We start from the raw sequence: 16,905 nt of genomic DNA, 5'->3' as shown, positions 1-16,905 counted from the left end.
TAATGCACTTCCAAAGAGTGGAGCTATTTTCTCCTGATTCTGCAATCAATTGCCCAAAAATAGACAGTTTTTGCCTTTCTACTACCATCACGTCCTTCCACTAGGCCGCTGGTGTTGGTGGTATAAGTGAGCAGGTAATTAGATGCGTGTGAATTAAATCCATGCACACAGATGTTAAAATGCAGACAGTGTTCTTCTTTATTGTGTTCCAATCAATGATCATTGCTTCCAATCATCCTGTGAGCTTTCATTCTTTGAAGTTCATGACACATGTGTAGTTCATACCTTGCAGATAGAGCAAACATATTGTCCATAATCTATATTGTTCATCGCACGGTTAAGCATTAAGCTCAGTCCAACACAAAATAACCCAATTGACACAGTTGTGAGCATGATAAGCACGTTGCTGGATGGTAAAGCATGGTCAAAAACTGTTTGCTTTCCTGCCACCAAACATACCTGGCTAATTACCCATGTGCTCCTAATATACCATTGTATATATATCCACCCAATAGATAAATATCTATTGTTTTAAAAACTGTATTAAAATGGCTCCTACAACTACTCTTGCAGTCTAAAGCCTTCATGGACGCTGCACCTGAAGCTACTAATGCAGAGTTTACACTGCACGATTTTCAAAGTAGTCGGGTCACTGTTCTTTGCAAACTGCACGACTATCTGGGTTAGCATTCAGTTGCTGCTGTGTTCACACTGCACGATGGACCGACGACAGGAGGTTTCACACTGCATGACTTAACAAAAGAAAGAATCGCAGACAACTTCTGGCTGGTCCGCAAACTATGTTTCACAACCAAACACACGCGAGAAGTGATAAGGAAATAATGCAAGATCACGCGTGCGTGAGACCGGAGTTCTGAAATTGTTATTAAAAACAGAGTTGGGGGTAAGTAAATCAGACTATATAAATCAAATAAATCTATTAATTCAGGCATTTGTCTGCGATCTCACAAAACCTGTCGGTGACCGAAATTCGGGCCTAAAATCGTTCAGTGTGAACTCGGCATAAGGTGGTCCCTAGGCGTTTGAGACTGGCTTCCAGTTTGGCTGCCTCACCGCTGATGTTGGTGCGAGTGGGCTGGCATCTCAGTGGTCCTAACATCGACTTCAAGTCCAGTGCATCCGAGTCTGGTGGTATCAAGTCTGTGGTCTCCGAGATTCTCCCACCATCGATTGCACTCCCAGTTACAGCAATGGCCATTATATATGTTTGGGCTGCGTACGCTTCTCCCGAGGCAGTTTGGCCCTGATACATCTACATAGGTCTTCCCTTTACTCTCTATCGGCCCAGATACGTCTACGGAGGTCTTCCCTTTACTCTCTATTGGCCCAGATACGTCTACGGAGGTCTTCCCTTTAATCTCTATTGGCCCAGATATGTCTACGGAGGTCGTCCCTTTTCTCTCTATTGGCCCAGATATGTCTACGGAGGTCTTCCCTTTTCTCTCTATTGGCCCAGATACGTCTACGGAGGTCGTCCCTTTACTCTCTATTGGCCCAGATACGTCTACGGAGGTCTTCCCTTTACTCTCTATTGGCCCAGATACGTCTACAGAGGTCGTCCCTTTTCTCTCTATTGGCCCAGATACGTCTACATAGGTCATCCCTGTACTCTCTATTGGCCCAGATACGTCTACGGAGGTCTTCCCTTTACTCTCTATTGGCCCAGATACATCTACATAGGTCGTCCCTGTACTCTCTATTGGCCCTGATACGTCTACGGAGGTCTTCCCTTTACTCTCTATTGGCCCAGATACGTCTACAGAGGTCGTCCCTTTTCTCTCTATTGGCCCAGATACGTCTACATAGGTCATCCCTGTACTCTCTATTGGCCCAGATACGTCTACGGAGATCTTCCCTTTACTCTCTATTGGCCCAGATACGTCTACATAGGTCATCCCTGTACTCTCTATTGGCCCAGATACGTCTACGGAGGTCTTCCCTTTACTCTCTATTGGCCCTGATACGTCTACATAGGTCGTCCCTGTACTCTCTATTGGCCCAGATACGTCTACGGAGGTCTTCCCTTTACTCTCTATTGGCCCTGATACATCTACATAGGTCGTCCCTGTACTCTCTATTGGCCCAGATACGTCTACGGAGGTCTTCCCTTTACTCTCTATTGGCCCTGATACGTCTACATAGGTCGTCCCTTTACTCTCTATTGGCCCAGATACATCTACATAGGTCGTCCCTGTACTCTCTATTGGCCCAGATACGTCTACGGAGGTCTTCCCTTTACTCTCTATTGGCCCTGATACGTCTACATAGGTCGTCCCTTTACTCTCTATTGGCCCAGATACATCTACATAGGTCGTCCCTGTACTCTCTATTGGCCCAGATACGTCTACGGAGGTCTTCCCTTTACTCTCTATTGGCCCTGATACGTCTACATAGGTCGTCCCTTTACTCTCTATTGGCCCAGATACGTCTACAGAGGTCGTCCCTTTTCTCTCTATTGGCCCAGATATGTCTACGGAGGTCTTCCCTTTTCTCTCTATTGGCCCAGATACGTCTACGGAGGTCGTCCCTTTACTCTCTATTGGCCCAGATACGTCTACGGAGGTCTTCCCTTTACTCTCTATTGGCCCAGATACGTCTACAGAGGTCGTCCCTTTTCTCTCTATTGGCCCAGATACGTCTACATAGGTCATCCCTGTACTCTCTATTGGCCCAGATACGTCTACGGAGGTCTTCCTTTTACTCTCTATTGGCCCAGATACATCTACATAGGTCGTCCCTGTACTCTCTATTGGCCCAGATACGTCTACGGAGATCTTCCCTTTACTCTCTATTGGCCCAGATACGTCTACATAGGTCATCCCTGTACTCTCTATTGGCCCAGATACGTCTACGGAGGTCTTCCCTTTACTCTCTATTGGCCCTGATACGTCTACATAGGTCGTCCCTGTACTCTCTATTGGCCCAGATACGTCTACGGAGGTCTTCCCTTTACTCTCTATTGGCCCTGATACATCTACATAGGTCGTCCCTGTACTCTCTATTGGCCCAGATACGTCTACGGAGGTCTTCCCTTTACTCTCTATTGGCCCTGATACGTCTACATAGGTCGTCCCTTTACTCTCTATTGGCCCAGATACATCTACATAGGTCGTCCCTGTACTCTCTATTGGCCCAGATACGTCTACGGAGGTCTTCCCTTTACTCTCTATTGGCCCTGATACGTCTACATAGGTCGTCCCTTTACTCTCTATTGGCCCAGATACATCTACATAGGTCGTCCCTGTACTCTCTATTGGCCCAGATACGTCTACGGAGGTCTTCCCTTTACTCTCTATTGGCCCTGATACGTCTACATAGGTCGTCCCTTTACTCTCTATTGGCCCAGATACGTCTACGGAGGTCTTCCCTTTACTCTCTATTGGCCCAGATACGTCTACGGAGGTCTTCCCTTTACTCTCTATTGGCCCAGATACGTCTACAGAGGTCGTCCCTTTTCTCTCTATTGGCCCAGATAAGTCTACGGAGGTCTTCCCTTTAATCTCTATTGGCCCATTGGCATGCCCTCGTTTTGAGCCAGGAAAAACCCTGCTGCCTGATTGGTCGAGGCCAGAGAGGCTGTTTTAAGAATTTTAAGCTCCTCCCAAGAAGGCCGTGATTGAAGACTCTGCTTGGCTTGCCACAGACATCACTCCTGAATGTCCTGCCTGCCCTGTTATGGCCACAGATACCCTTACTGAACTCTTCGCCTGTTTCGTTTCGGCCCTAGAGGTCAACACTAACCTCTCTCTGCTCTTTGTTCCAGTTCTGCCTGATCTGCCCTGGTGGTCATTAGCTCCACCGTGGTTGTCTCCAGTTTTGCTGAGACGGATCTCAGTCCCGTCTGCTCCACTCTGGCTCCCCAGTCCTTCTTCCACCACACGGGCCTGGACCTCCATCACTCCCCTGTTACACCTCCCTCCTGGATTCTAGTGTCTGTTTTAGGCATAGGTGGAAATTGTGTGTGTGTGTCTGTGTGTGTGTGTGTGTGTGTGTGTGTGTGTGTGTGGGGGGGGGGGGGTCCATCTGAAGGCCCCCCCCCCACACACACACACTGTGTATTGTAAATAATATAATGATATATACTTCAAGTAATTGTGTAAGTAGTAAACCAATACAAACGCAAACGGGGCAAAAAGAAAGAAAGAAAGCGTTTTATGTTTAGAAACGATCTGAGTCTCCTCTCCCCTGCCTCACAATGCCTTGGTCCACTACCTGCTTTCCCAAAAGTTGCAAAGTGTACTGGTTTCCTGCGGAATTGGGCTACTTTTACGCTGTTGCCACGGGTTTGTTTTTCAAGTCCGCGAGTTTAAGTGACACCAATAACGCAATATTTTTTATTTACCCCCCGGAATGCGATTTTTACTAGGGCAACCATGCCAAAAACCCTCAGATTTTACCCCCGAAACACGCTTGGGCTAGTTTCGAGTAGCAATTGGGTTTTGTTGTGCAAACCTGGCAACCCTTACCCCTCTCACAAGTGTGTGTATGTTAACGATTACAACATTATCTAGTCTGTTTGGTAGCTTGTTGAATAGTAAATATTAGGGCAAAGATCAGTGGGCTGCTGCAGTTGGATATCCAAGTAAGAGACGTCCTCTGTCCCAGACGAAACCTAAAATACTATGAAGCGGACGCAAAATAATTTAATCATTTTAATATGACCCTGTGGAGAACCAATGAACTTAACTCACATTGAAACAACTATCGCTTTGGGTTGTTTGCCACTGTACACATATCCGTACAAGTACAATTTTGACTGTATTATTTATGTCCTCTTCAAAAATTGCTCTTTTTAAAATTAGACATTAGAAATATGTTTATAAATTAAAAAAAAAGAGAAAAGTTTCCAAATCTAACTTTGAACCAATTCTGTAGAATGGCTCATATAGCCTATTTGAACAAGATTTGTTTCCAGGGATGACTATGTACTAAAAATGTGCTTTTGACTTTAATTTATATTTGGATTATATATATATATATATATATAATATATATATATATATTATATATATATAAATATATATATATATATATATATATATATATATATATATATATATATATATATATATATATATATTAGACTTGTAGTCAAGACCGCCTAAACCGAGACCAAGACACTACCAAGACCAGAGGGTATCGAGACCAAGACCAGAGGGTATCGAGACCAAGACAGACCAAGTCGAGACCAAGACCGAGACCAAGTCGAGACCGGAGGGGGAAAAACAGACTAGTGTTGAAGCTAAGCAATAACTTGTATGAATTCAAGAACAGCAGCATACTAGGGTTCAGCTGCAGTTTACATTCAATACATATTACTTCAACTACACAGGCAGAACAATACAGAAACAGACCATGTCATGTGTGTGACTGTGAGCTCACTGTAAATGTTTTTTGCAGACTGGGTGAGATCAACTATAGCAATTGCATGACGGCTGTTACTGCACTATTAGAGGATTGAGACTCCCTTAACTTTTGTGTACTGTTGAGGACTGACATGACTGGTACTGACTGGTTCATCTGACAAAACATCAAACACCATCTTGCTCCTCCAACAACTGTCTAAGAATAAGAAATATGTAACCAATTTAAATTATACTTAATGTGTAGATGAAATCGTAACATCAAATTAAAGATACAAATATATATACTTGGATTAGGTCTATGTTTAGTCAACACAACGGAGATGATGCAGTTGATATTTAAAATACCATTTATTTAGTCTAACACCATCTTAAATACAATAGGCCTACTGTAATTAAACAACACACACACACACACACCGTGCGCTCAAAGTCATCTGTCAGTTGTGCAGTTACCCAAAATCTCCTGAATGAAGTTAAAACCCATCATGTCACTGCTACAGTATGTGGTTTTTAAATCAAGTGATTAAAGTGCTCGTTGCCGGCGCTGCGATCAGTGGAGCGGATAAAGTGTTTTCTCGTGTGGCTCGCGCACACGCCGCACTGTCTTCACTCGGACGCGCGCTTCAATCCGTTGCGGATACTCTCTATTCGTTCTGGTGAAATCACAAAACATAATGCACACAAACATGTCCGTGCTTGATATACAACCACTGATGAACATAATCGGTTTTGATGAGAGAAAAAAAACTATACAAGAAAAAAAAAAAACTATACGAGTGTGGATTCGAACCTAGAACCGCTTGGCGAAAGATCTACCACTGGACCATTAACATATACATTGATCAAAGAGGCGAAACGGTCTTGTCACAAAAAAATACATGCATTTGAAGGGCGCGAACGTTAATTGTGTCATCGTGGATATTGTAGTATTATTGCTAAATCCCCCGACCACTATGTCGGTCTGAGACAGCGAGACCTAGACAAGACCGAGAGGTCCGAGACCAAGACAAGACCAAGACCAAAGACCGTCAAGGCCGTGACGAGACCGAGACCACGTAAAAGTGGTCTCGAGACCGGTCTCGAGACATACATCACTAATATAGGCCTATATATATATATATATATATATATATATATTTTGTCCTCACATCTTTCGTGTGTGACACACCTGAATGAAAGGCTCATTATGCGGGGTCATTATGCAGGGTCATTATGCGGGGTCATTATGCGGGGTCATTATGCGGGGTCATTATGCGGGCCATTGTCTTCTCAGGTGTGAACCACTTACTATTTATCATGGTGTTGGATCGTCAACGCCCCTGCGCATATTGCCTTCCCAAACAAAAAGTGTTTTACAAAATGTAAATCAATGTATTGTTTTATGTTAATGATTAGGCAAGATGATTTTCAGATAATTTTGAAGGAAAAACTCTAGGCGACAACATCCATTACTCAAAAGTATTGTTAAAACATATAAACTACGTGTTTTGTGCCGTTATTTCAGACACTTTCATTTTTAGTTTTTTGAATAACCACGCATAAACATTATTCTCTCAAAAATACAAACATGTACATGCATGTTGCTCACATATTATGGTAGCCCTGTTTGTGATAAATAGAGTGTAATTACACCTTTGCCATTAATATGTTTATAAGCAACTGAAAAAAGCACAAATGTCAGGGCATGTCAGAACATCTCAAGGACCCCAAAAACACCTTAGACCCCAGAGGGATAAACAATAGCTCTGGTTTTTCATTCTTATTTATTCTGCCATACAGTCTGTGCAATACTTCTTAATGACATAATGATATTACTTATTTATTTAATGACATAAATTTCAGTTCTAATTTAAACAAATGCGATGTCTTATTGTCTAATGTCTAATTTGAAGGAAAATGCATCGAAATCCATCTTACATCTGATGCACAGAAAAAAAACTAATTTGTAAAAAAAGGCTAAGTTGCTTTTTCAGTGGACTCAAAGTTCAACAGTCTGAGAGGAAGTTAAGTGCACGAGGCTTTAGTAAATTGTGTCATCACACCTAAGCCAGTTTTCCTGTAGTGTTTCAGACCAGCACACCACAGCGTTCACCAACCTAACGTGCCAAAGATGAACCCGAGGATGCTCTCCATCACCCTCTTCATGGCTGTACTGCCTTGTATGGCTAAAGGTACGTCAATCCTTATCTCTATACTAACTTTATTGATAGATGTGTAAAATTAGACCTCCTCTCCCCAATGACTCTTTATGTCTTCTGCAAGAGATCAGATCCATGGCATCATGCTGACGAAGGCTTCAGTTACTAAAGGCTTTAGGGAATCGGTTGTTAATGTCCAGTTGTGAAAGGCAAAAAGAAATGAAGGATTTTAAAATGTTTGTTTGTTTGTTTGTTTGTTTGTTTACTTCGGACTAATTATTCTGTTTACTGGTAAAATGATTTTTGTCTTATAATTGAATTTGTTTTATAATTTTAACAAAAACAATTTATAACATAAACATGTGTAATATCTTTAATTTAAACTAATTTTGTTTGTTTTATTTCTCAGTTTGTTTAAACATTTTTTTTCTTTTTTTTTTTTTAAATTAATACAAAGGTCCATAAACAAACAAATAAGGATTTTTTCCCCACATTTTGATTGAATTATGATTTGCAACCCTCCTTCTGAGCAATTTAAGACATAATTTGGTAACACTTTATAATAAGTATACAGTAATAAAGTACTTACAAATAATTAACGAACTTCGTTTATAGCTCATAGTTATTATATGTATAATCTCTACATTGTTAATATATTAATAGGCTATACAAATGGTGAGTTCTTTATGCATTGTCACTGTAATTAACACAATTTTTATTGTTCATATTTAAAGAGTCAGATAAAGTTTTTTATGCTTTGTTAACAACTTATCAACTAGGCTATAAATATTCTCACTTTGCATTTTAGGAAAAAGGAAACATGTCATTAATTAAGTGCTTTGAAACTACCTTTATTAGACTTTAATTGCATTCATATTCAGTGTTGCTTAAAATGTTTACAAATACATTAAGCACCCCCCCCCCCACACACACACACACACGCACGCACACACACACACACACGCACACCCACACGCGCACAAACACGCACGCGCACAAACACGCACGCGCATGCGCATGCGCACGCACACACACACACACACACACACACACACGCGCGCACACACACACACACACACACACACACACACACACACACACACACACACACACACACACACATTGGCATATGTGGTTCACTAGTTTACACTCTCCATATAGTGATTTCTAAACTGACATTTTTCCATTTCCTGTGACCTAATTTAAAGTGAGAACTATTTACATTTAATAAGTTGTTAACAAAGCATACAAACATTATCTAACTCTTTACATATGAGCTAATTAAACAATAATAATTGTGTTAATTACAGTGACAATGCATGAAGAACTAACTTGTATATATAGCCTATTAATATATGAACAATGTAGAGACTACAATGTTTTAAACTGATAGTTTTCAACTGATTTGTAAGTACTTTATTACTGTATACGGCAACACTTTATAACACTGTTCCTTCATTAATGAATAACTACAAATGAGTAACACACTATTAACATTAGTAACTACTATTAACTAACAAGAAACTGTGATTATAAGTAGAGCTCAGTTGAATGTGGTAGTTCACTATTAGCTTTTTTCATACCTCCCCTATAACTACTATATACAGATTCATAATTAACATGAATAATGCATAATTAATAATAAAGGTAACGGTAACCCACTAGTAATGACTCAAGCGTTACTACACCCTTCTAAAGGAACTAATTATTTGTCTTATTAAGTCATTGTGAGCTTTTGAGACTTTTGAAATTCCTTCCGATGGATTTGGCAACACTTTAGTCATTACTAGTGTGTTCACATTAGATACTGATCCAAATTGTTAGTAGTTCATTTAGAAATATGCAGTAACACTTGAGTTATTACAATCCAAAGTCTTACAAAAACCTCAAAAGCTTACAATGACTTCAGTCAATATTAGAGTTATCAACATTGATATTTTCACTGTAGAAAACGGATCAAAATGAGTTCCTTTAGAAAGATGCAGTAACATTTAATCATTACTAATGGGTTACCATTACTTTTATATTATACATTATGCATTATTCTTTTTAATTATGCACTTGTATAGTAGTTCTTATAGTCTTCAGTGAGGTATGAAATAGTTATTGATTAGCTAATAGTGAACTTCCACATTCAACTGAGCGCTATTGCTCACTAACTCATTAATCAGAGTTTCTTGTTAGTAACTAGTGTTAATAGTGTGTTACTCATTTGTTGCTATGTAGTTATTCATTAATGAAGGAACATTGTTTTAAAGTGTTACCCATCGCTGTCTGTTGTCCAAAACTATTATTAAAATATGCATTCAATAACAGTAAACCCAGTAACAATAAACCCAGTGCATTAAACCCAGTAACAATAAACCCATAGTGCATTAAACCCAGTAACAATAAACCCATAGTGCATTAAACCCAGTAACAATAAACCCAGTGCATTAAACCCAGTAACAATAAACCAATAGTGCATTAAACCCAGTAACAATAAACCCATAGTGCATTAAACCCAGTAACAATAAACCCATAGTGCATCAAACCCAGTAACAATAAACCAATAGTGCATCAAACCCAGTAACAATAAACCCATAGTGCATTAAACCCAGTAACAATAAACCCAGTGCATTAAACCCAGTAACAATAAACCCATAGTGCATTAAACCCAGTAACAATAAACCGATAGTGCATTAAACCCAGTAACAATAAACCCAGTGCATTAAACCCAGTAACAATAAACCCATAGTGCATTAAACCCAGTAACAATAAACCAATAGTGCATTAAACCCAGTAGCAATAAACCCATATTGCATTAAACCCAGTAACAATAAACCAATAGTGCATTAAACCCAGTAACAATAAACCCAGTGCATTAAACCCAGTAACAATAAACCCAGTGCATTAAACCCAGTAACAATAAACCAATAGTGCATTAAACCCAGTAACAATAAACCCAGTGCATTAAACCCAGTAACAATAAACCCATAGGGCATTAAACCCAGTAACAATAAACCAATAGTGCATTAAACCCAGTAACAAAAAACCCATAGTGCATTAAACCCAGTAACAATAAACCAATAGTGCATTAAACCCAGTAACAATAAACCCATAGTGCATTAAACCCAGTAACAATAAACCCATAGTGCATCAAACCCAGTAAAAATAAACCCATAGTGCATTAAACCCAGTAACAATAAACCAATAGTGCATCAAACCCAGTAACAATAAACCCAGTGCATTAAACCCAGTAACAATAAACCCAGTGCATTAAACCCAGTAACAATAAACCCATAGTGCATTAAACCCAGTAACAATAAACCGATAGTGCATTAAACCCAGTAACAATAAACCCAGTGCATTAAACCCAGTAACAATAAACCCATAGTGCATTAAACCCAGTAACAATAAACCAATAGTGCATTAAACCCAGTAACAATAAACCAATAGTGCATTAAACCCAGTAACAATAAACCCATAGTGCATTAAACCCAGTAACAATAAACCAATAGTGCATTAAACCCAGTAACAATAAACCCATAGTGCATTAAACCCAGTAACAATAAACCCATAGTGCATCAAACCCAGTAAAAATAAACCCATAGTGCATTAAACCCAGTAACAATAAACCAATAGTGCATCAAACCCAGTAACAATAAACCCATAGTGCATTAAACCCAGTAACAATAAACCCAGTGCATTAAACCCAGTAACAATAAACCCATAGTGCATTAAACCCAGTAACAATAAACCGATAGTGCATTAAACCCAGTAACAATAAACCCAGTGCATTAAACCCAGTAACAATAAACCCATAGTGCATTAAACCCAGTAACAATAAACCGATAGTGCATTAAACCCAGTAACAATAAACCCAGTGCATTAAACCCAGTAACAATAAACCCATAGTGCATTAAACCCAGTAACAATAAACCAATAGTGCATTAAACCCAGTAACAATAAACCCAGTGCATTAAACCCAGTAACAATAAACCCATAGTGCATTAAACCCAGTAACAATAAACCCATAGTGCATCAAACCCAGTAAAAATAAACCCATAGTGCATTAAACCCAGTAACAATAAACCAATAGTGCATCAAACCCAGTAACAATAAACCCATAGTGCATTAAACCCAGTAACAATAAACCCAGTGCATTAAACCCAGTAACAATAAACCCATAGTGCATTAAACCCAGTAACAATAAACCGATAGTGCATTAAACCCAGTAACAATAAACCCAGTGCATTAAACCCAGTAACAATAAACCAATAGTGCATTAAACCCAGTAACAATAAACCCAGTGCATTAAACCCAGTAACAATAAACCCATATTGCATTAAACCCAGTAACAATAAACCAATAGTGCATTAAACCCAGTAACAATAAACCCAGTGCATTAAACCCAGTAACAATAAACCCAGTGCATTAAACCCAGTAACAATGAACCAATAGTGCATTAAACCCAGTAACAATAAACCCAGTGCATTAAACCCAGTAACAATAAACCCATAGGGCATTAAACCCAGTAACAATAAACCAATAGTGCATTAAACCCAGTAACAATAAACCCATAGTGCATTAAACCCAGTAACAATAAACCAATAGTGCATTAAACCCAGTAACAATAAACCCATAGTGCATTAAACCCAGTAACAATAAACCAATAGTCCATTAAACCCAGTAAAAAATAAACCCAGTGCATTAAACCCAGTAACAATGAACCCATAGTGCATTAACCCCAGTAACAATGAACCCATAGTGCATTTAACCCAGTAACAATAAACCCAGTGCATTAAACCCAGTAACAATAAACCCATAGTGCATTAAACCCAGTAACAATAAACCCATAGTGCATTAAACCCAGTAACAATAAACCCATAGTGCATTAAACCCAGTAACAATGAACCCATAGTGCATTAAACCCAGTAAAAATAAACCAATAGTGCATTAAACCCAGTAACAATAAACCAATAGTGCATTAAACCCAGTAACAATAAACCAATAGTGCATTAAACCCAGTAACAATAAACCCATGGTGCATTAAACCCAGTAACAATAAACCCATGGTGCATTAAACCCAGTAACAATAAACCAATAGTGCATTAAACCCAGTAACAATGAACCCATAGTGCATTAAACCCAGTAACAATAAACCCATAGTGCATTAAACCCAGTAACAATGAACCCATAGTGCATTAAACCCAGTAACAATAAACCCAGTGCATTAAACCCAGTAACAATAAACCCATAGTGCATTAAACCCAGTAACAATAAACCCATAGTGCATTAAACCCAGTAACAATGAACCCATAGTGCATTAAACCCAGTAACAATAAACCCAGTGCATTAAACCCAGTAACAATAAACCCATAGTGCATTAAACCCAGTAACAATAAACCCAGTGCATTAAACCCAGTAACAATAAACCCATAGTGCATTAACCCCAGAAACAATAAACCCATAATGCATTAAACCCAGTAACAATAAACCCATAGTGCATTAAACCCAGTAACAATAAACCCATAGTGCATTAAACCCAGAAACAATAAACCCATAGTGCATTAAACCCAGTAACAATAAACCCATAGTGCATTAAACCCAGTAACAATAAACCCATAGTGCATTAACCCCAGTAACAATAAACCCATAGTGCATTAAACCCAGTAACAATAAACCCATAGTGCATTAAACCCAGTAACAATAAACCCATAGTGCATTAACCCCAGTAACAATAAACCCATAGTGCATTAAACCCAGTAACAATAAACCCATAGTGCATTAAACCCAGTAACAATAAACCCATAGTGCATTAAACCCAGTAACAATAAACCCATAGTGCATTAACCCCAGTAACAAAATAACCCATAGTGCATTAACCCCAGTAACAATAAACTAATAGTGCATTAAACCCAGTAACAATAAACCCATAGTGCATTAACCACAGTAACAATAAACCCAGTGCATTAAACCCAGTAACAATAAACCCAGTGCATTAAACCCAGTAACAATAAACCCATAGTGCATTAACCCCAGTAACAATAAACTAATAGTGCATTAAACCCAGTAACAATAAACCCATAGTGCATTAAACCCAGTAACAATAAACCCATAGTGCATTAACCACAGTAACAATAAACCCAGTGCATTAAACCCAGTAACAATAAACCCAGTGCATTAAACCCAGTAACAATAAACCCATAGTGCATTAAACCCAGTAACAATGAACCCATAGTGCATTAAACCCAGTAACAATAAACCCATAGTGCATAAAACCCAGTAACAATAAACCCAGTGCATTAAACCCAGTAACAATAAACCCATAGTGCATTAAACCCAGTAACAATAAACCCAGTGCATTAAACCCAGTAACAATAAACCCATAGTGCATTAAACCCAGTAACAATAAACCAATAGTGCATTAAACCCAGTAACAATGAACCCATAGTGCATTAAACCCAGTAACAATAAACCAATAGTGCATTAAACCCAGTAACAATGAACCCATAGTGTATTAAACCCAGTAACAATAAACCCATAGTGCATTAAACCCAGTAACAATAAACCCAGTGCATTAAACCCAGTAACAATAAACCCATAGTGCATTAAACCCAGTAACAATAAACCCAGTGCATTAAACCCAGTAACAATAAACCCATAGTGAATTAAACCCAGTAACAATAAACCCATAGTGCATTAAACCCAGTAACAATAAACCCATAGTGCATTAAACCCAGTAACAATAAACCCATAGTGCATTAAACCCAGTAACAATAAACCCATAGTGCATTAAACCCAGTAACAATAAACCAATAGTGCATTAAACCCAGTAACAATAAACCAATAGTGCATTAAACCCAGTAACAATTAACAATAAACCCATAGTGCATTAAACCCAGTAACAATAAACCAATAGTGCATTAAACCCAGTAACAATTAACAATAAACCCATAGTGCATTAAACCCAGTAACAATAAACCCATAGTGCATTAAACCCAGTAACAATAAACCAATAGTGCATTAAACCCAGTAACAATAAACCCATAGTGCATTAAACCCAGTAACAATAAACCAATAGTGCATTAAACCCAGTAATAATAAACCAATAGTGCATTAAACCCAGTAACAATAAACCAATAGTGCATTAAACCCAGTAACAATAAACCCATAGTGCATTAAACCCAGTAACAATAAACCAATAGTGCATTAAACCCAGTAACAATAAACCAATAGTGCATTAAACCCAGTAACAATAAACCCAGTGCATTAAACCCAGTAACAATAAACCCATAGTGCATTAAACCCAGTAACAATAAACCCATAGTGCATTAAACCCAGTAACAATAAACCAATAGTGCATTAAACCCAGTAACAATAAACCCATAGTGCATTAAACCCAGTAACAATAAACCAATAGCGCATTAAACCCAGTAACAATAAACCAATAGCGCATTAAACCCAGTAACAATAAACCAATAGCGCATTAAACCCAGTAACAATAAACCAATAGCGCATTAAACCCAGTAACAATAAACCAATAGTGCATTAAACCCAGTAACAATAAACCAATAGTGCATTAAACCCAGTAACAATAAACCCATAGTGCATTAAACCCAGTAACAATAAACCCATAGTGCATTAAACCCAGTAACAATAAACCAATAGTGCATTAAACCCAGTAACAATAAACCCATAGTGCATTAAACCCAGTAACAATAAACCAATAGCGCATTAAACCCAGTAACAATAAAACAATAGTGCATTAAACCCAGTAACAATAAACCCATAGTGCATTAAACCCAGTAACAATAAACCCATAGTGCATTAAACCCAGTAACAATAAACCCATAGTGCATTAAACCCAGTAACAATAAACCCATAGTGCATTAAACCCAGTAACAATAAACCCATAGTGCATTAAACCCAGTAACAATAAACCCATAGTGCATTAAACCCAGTAACAATAAACCCATAGTGCATTAAACCCAGTAACAATAAACCCAGTGCATTAAACCCAGTAACAATAAACCAATAGTGCATTAAACCCAGTAACAATAAACCAATAGCGCATTAAACCCAGTAACAATAAACCAATAGTGCATTAAACCCAGTAACAATAAACCCATAGTGCATTAACCCCAGTAACAATAAACCCAGTGCATTAAACCCAGTAACAATAAACCAATAGTGCATTAAACCCAGTAACAATAAACCCAGTGCATTAAACCCAGTAACAATAAACCCATAGTGCATTAAACCCAGTAACAATAAACCCAGTGCATTAAACCCAGTAACAATAAACCAATAGTGCATTAAACCCAGTAACAATAAACCAATAGTGCATTAAACCCAGTAACAATAAACCAATAGTGCATTAAACCCAGTAACAATAAACCCAGTGCATTAAACCCAGTAACAATAAACCAATAGTGCATCAAACCCAGTAACAATAAACCAATAGTGCATTAAACCCAGTAACAATAAACCCAGTGCATTAAACCCAGTAACAATAAACCCATAGTGCATTAAACCCAGTAACAATAAACCCATAGTGCATTAACCCCAGTAACAATAAACCCATAGTGCATTAAACCCAGTAACAATAAACCAATAGTGCATTAAACCCAGTAACAATAAACCCAGTGCATTAAACCCAGTAACAATAAACCCAGTGCATTAAACCCAGTAACAATAAACCCAGTGCATTAAACCCAGTAACAATAAACCCAGTGCATTAAACCCAGTAACAATAAACCCAGTTCATTAAACCCATCACTGTAAAAAATAAGTTGGTTTAACTTAAAAAAGCAAAGTACCTTGTTGCCTTAAAATTTTGAGTTTGTTGTAATTAAAAATTTGAGTTAATATGAAGAAGAATTGTTTAATAGACATAAACTCAAAATAGTATGTTATCTTCACACATTAGTTATCAAAGTTGATTTGACAAAAGATAAAAAGTTGTGATAACAAATCATGAAAATATTTTTTTACAGTAACAATAAACCCATATAGTGCATAATGTAGCATTGCATCACGCCAGCGGTGTGTGAACAGCGCGGGGAACAGAGTGTTTTTAAGCCAGGTGTGTGATGGCTGTGGCTTTGATGGCCAGCGCTGCAACAGTCCTGTCGAGGTTTGGTGTGTCCTGTCCGACTCGAAGCAGAAGTGAAAGTGGGAATGGGAAACAGACCCCTGGGATGTGGCTGTGCAACGGGCCACCGGTGCAATGTGTTTCCTGAGGGACCCAATCAGAGGGGCTCTTCTGCAGCGCCTCAGACGCTCGTACGCAGACCGCTCTCGCTTCCCCTTTCTGGAGTTAAAAATACTGCCGGGCCCCTTCTTCAAAACTGAGACACGACCCTGTGTTGCTGCAAACACTGCGATCCGAGGCC

At 38.6% G+C, this 16,905-nt stretch overlaps 1 protein-coding gene across 2 annotated transcripts in view; it reads left to right on the top strand.

Moving 5' to 3' along the window:
• Nucleotides 1-7,435: 7,435 nt before the first annotated feature.
• The window catches only part of csf1rb (colony stimulating factor 1 receptor, b), a 79,410-nt gene continuing 69,940 nt past the window's right edge, over nt 7,436-16,905 (top strand). Inside the window, exon 1 of one of the 2 annotated variants that reach the window (XM_079585042.1) lies at nt 7,436-7,558. In XM_079585042.1, the coding sequence (XP_079441168.1) occupies nt 7,498-7,558 (61 nt within the window). In that variant the 5' untranslated portion in view covers nt 7,436-7,497. The remainder of the gene's footprint in view (nt 7,559-16,905) is intronic. The other variant, XR_013794473.1, reaches the window with a different exon arrangement.

The sequence above is a fragment of the Phoxinus phoxinus genome, assembly GCF_949152265.1.
Source record: "Phoxinus phoxinus genome assembly, chromosome: 17".
In the NCBI taxonomy this organism is placed as follows: Eukaryota; Metazoa; Chordata; class Actinopteri; order Cypriniformes; family Leuciscidae; genus Phoxinus; species Phoxinus phoxinus.
Note: the sequence above shows the minus strand (reverse complement) of the source record. Positions and strands in the feature narration are given on the sequence as shown.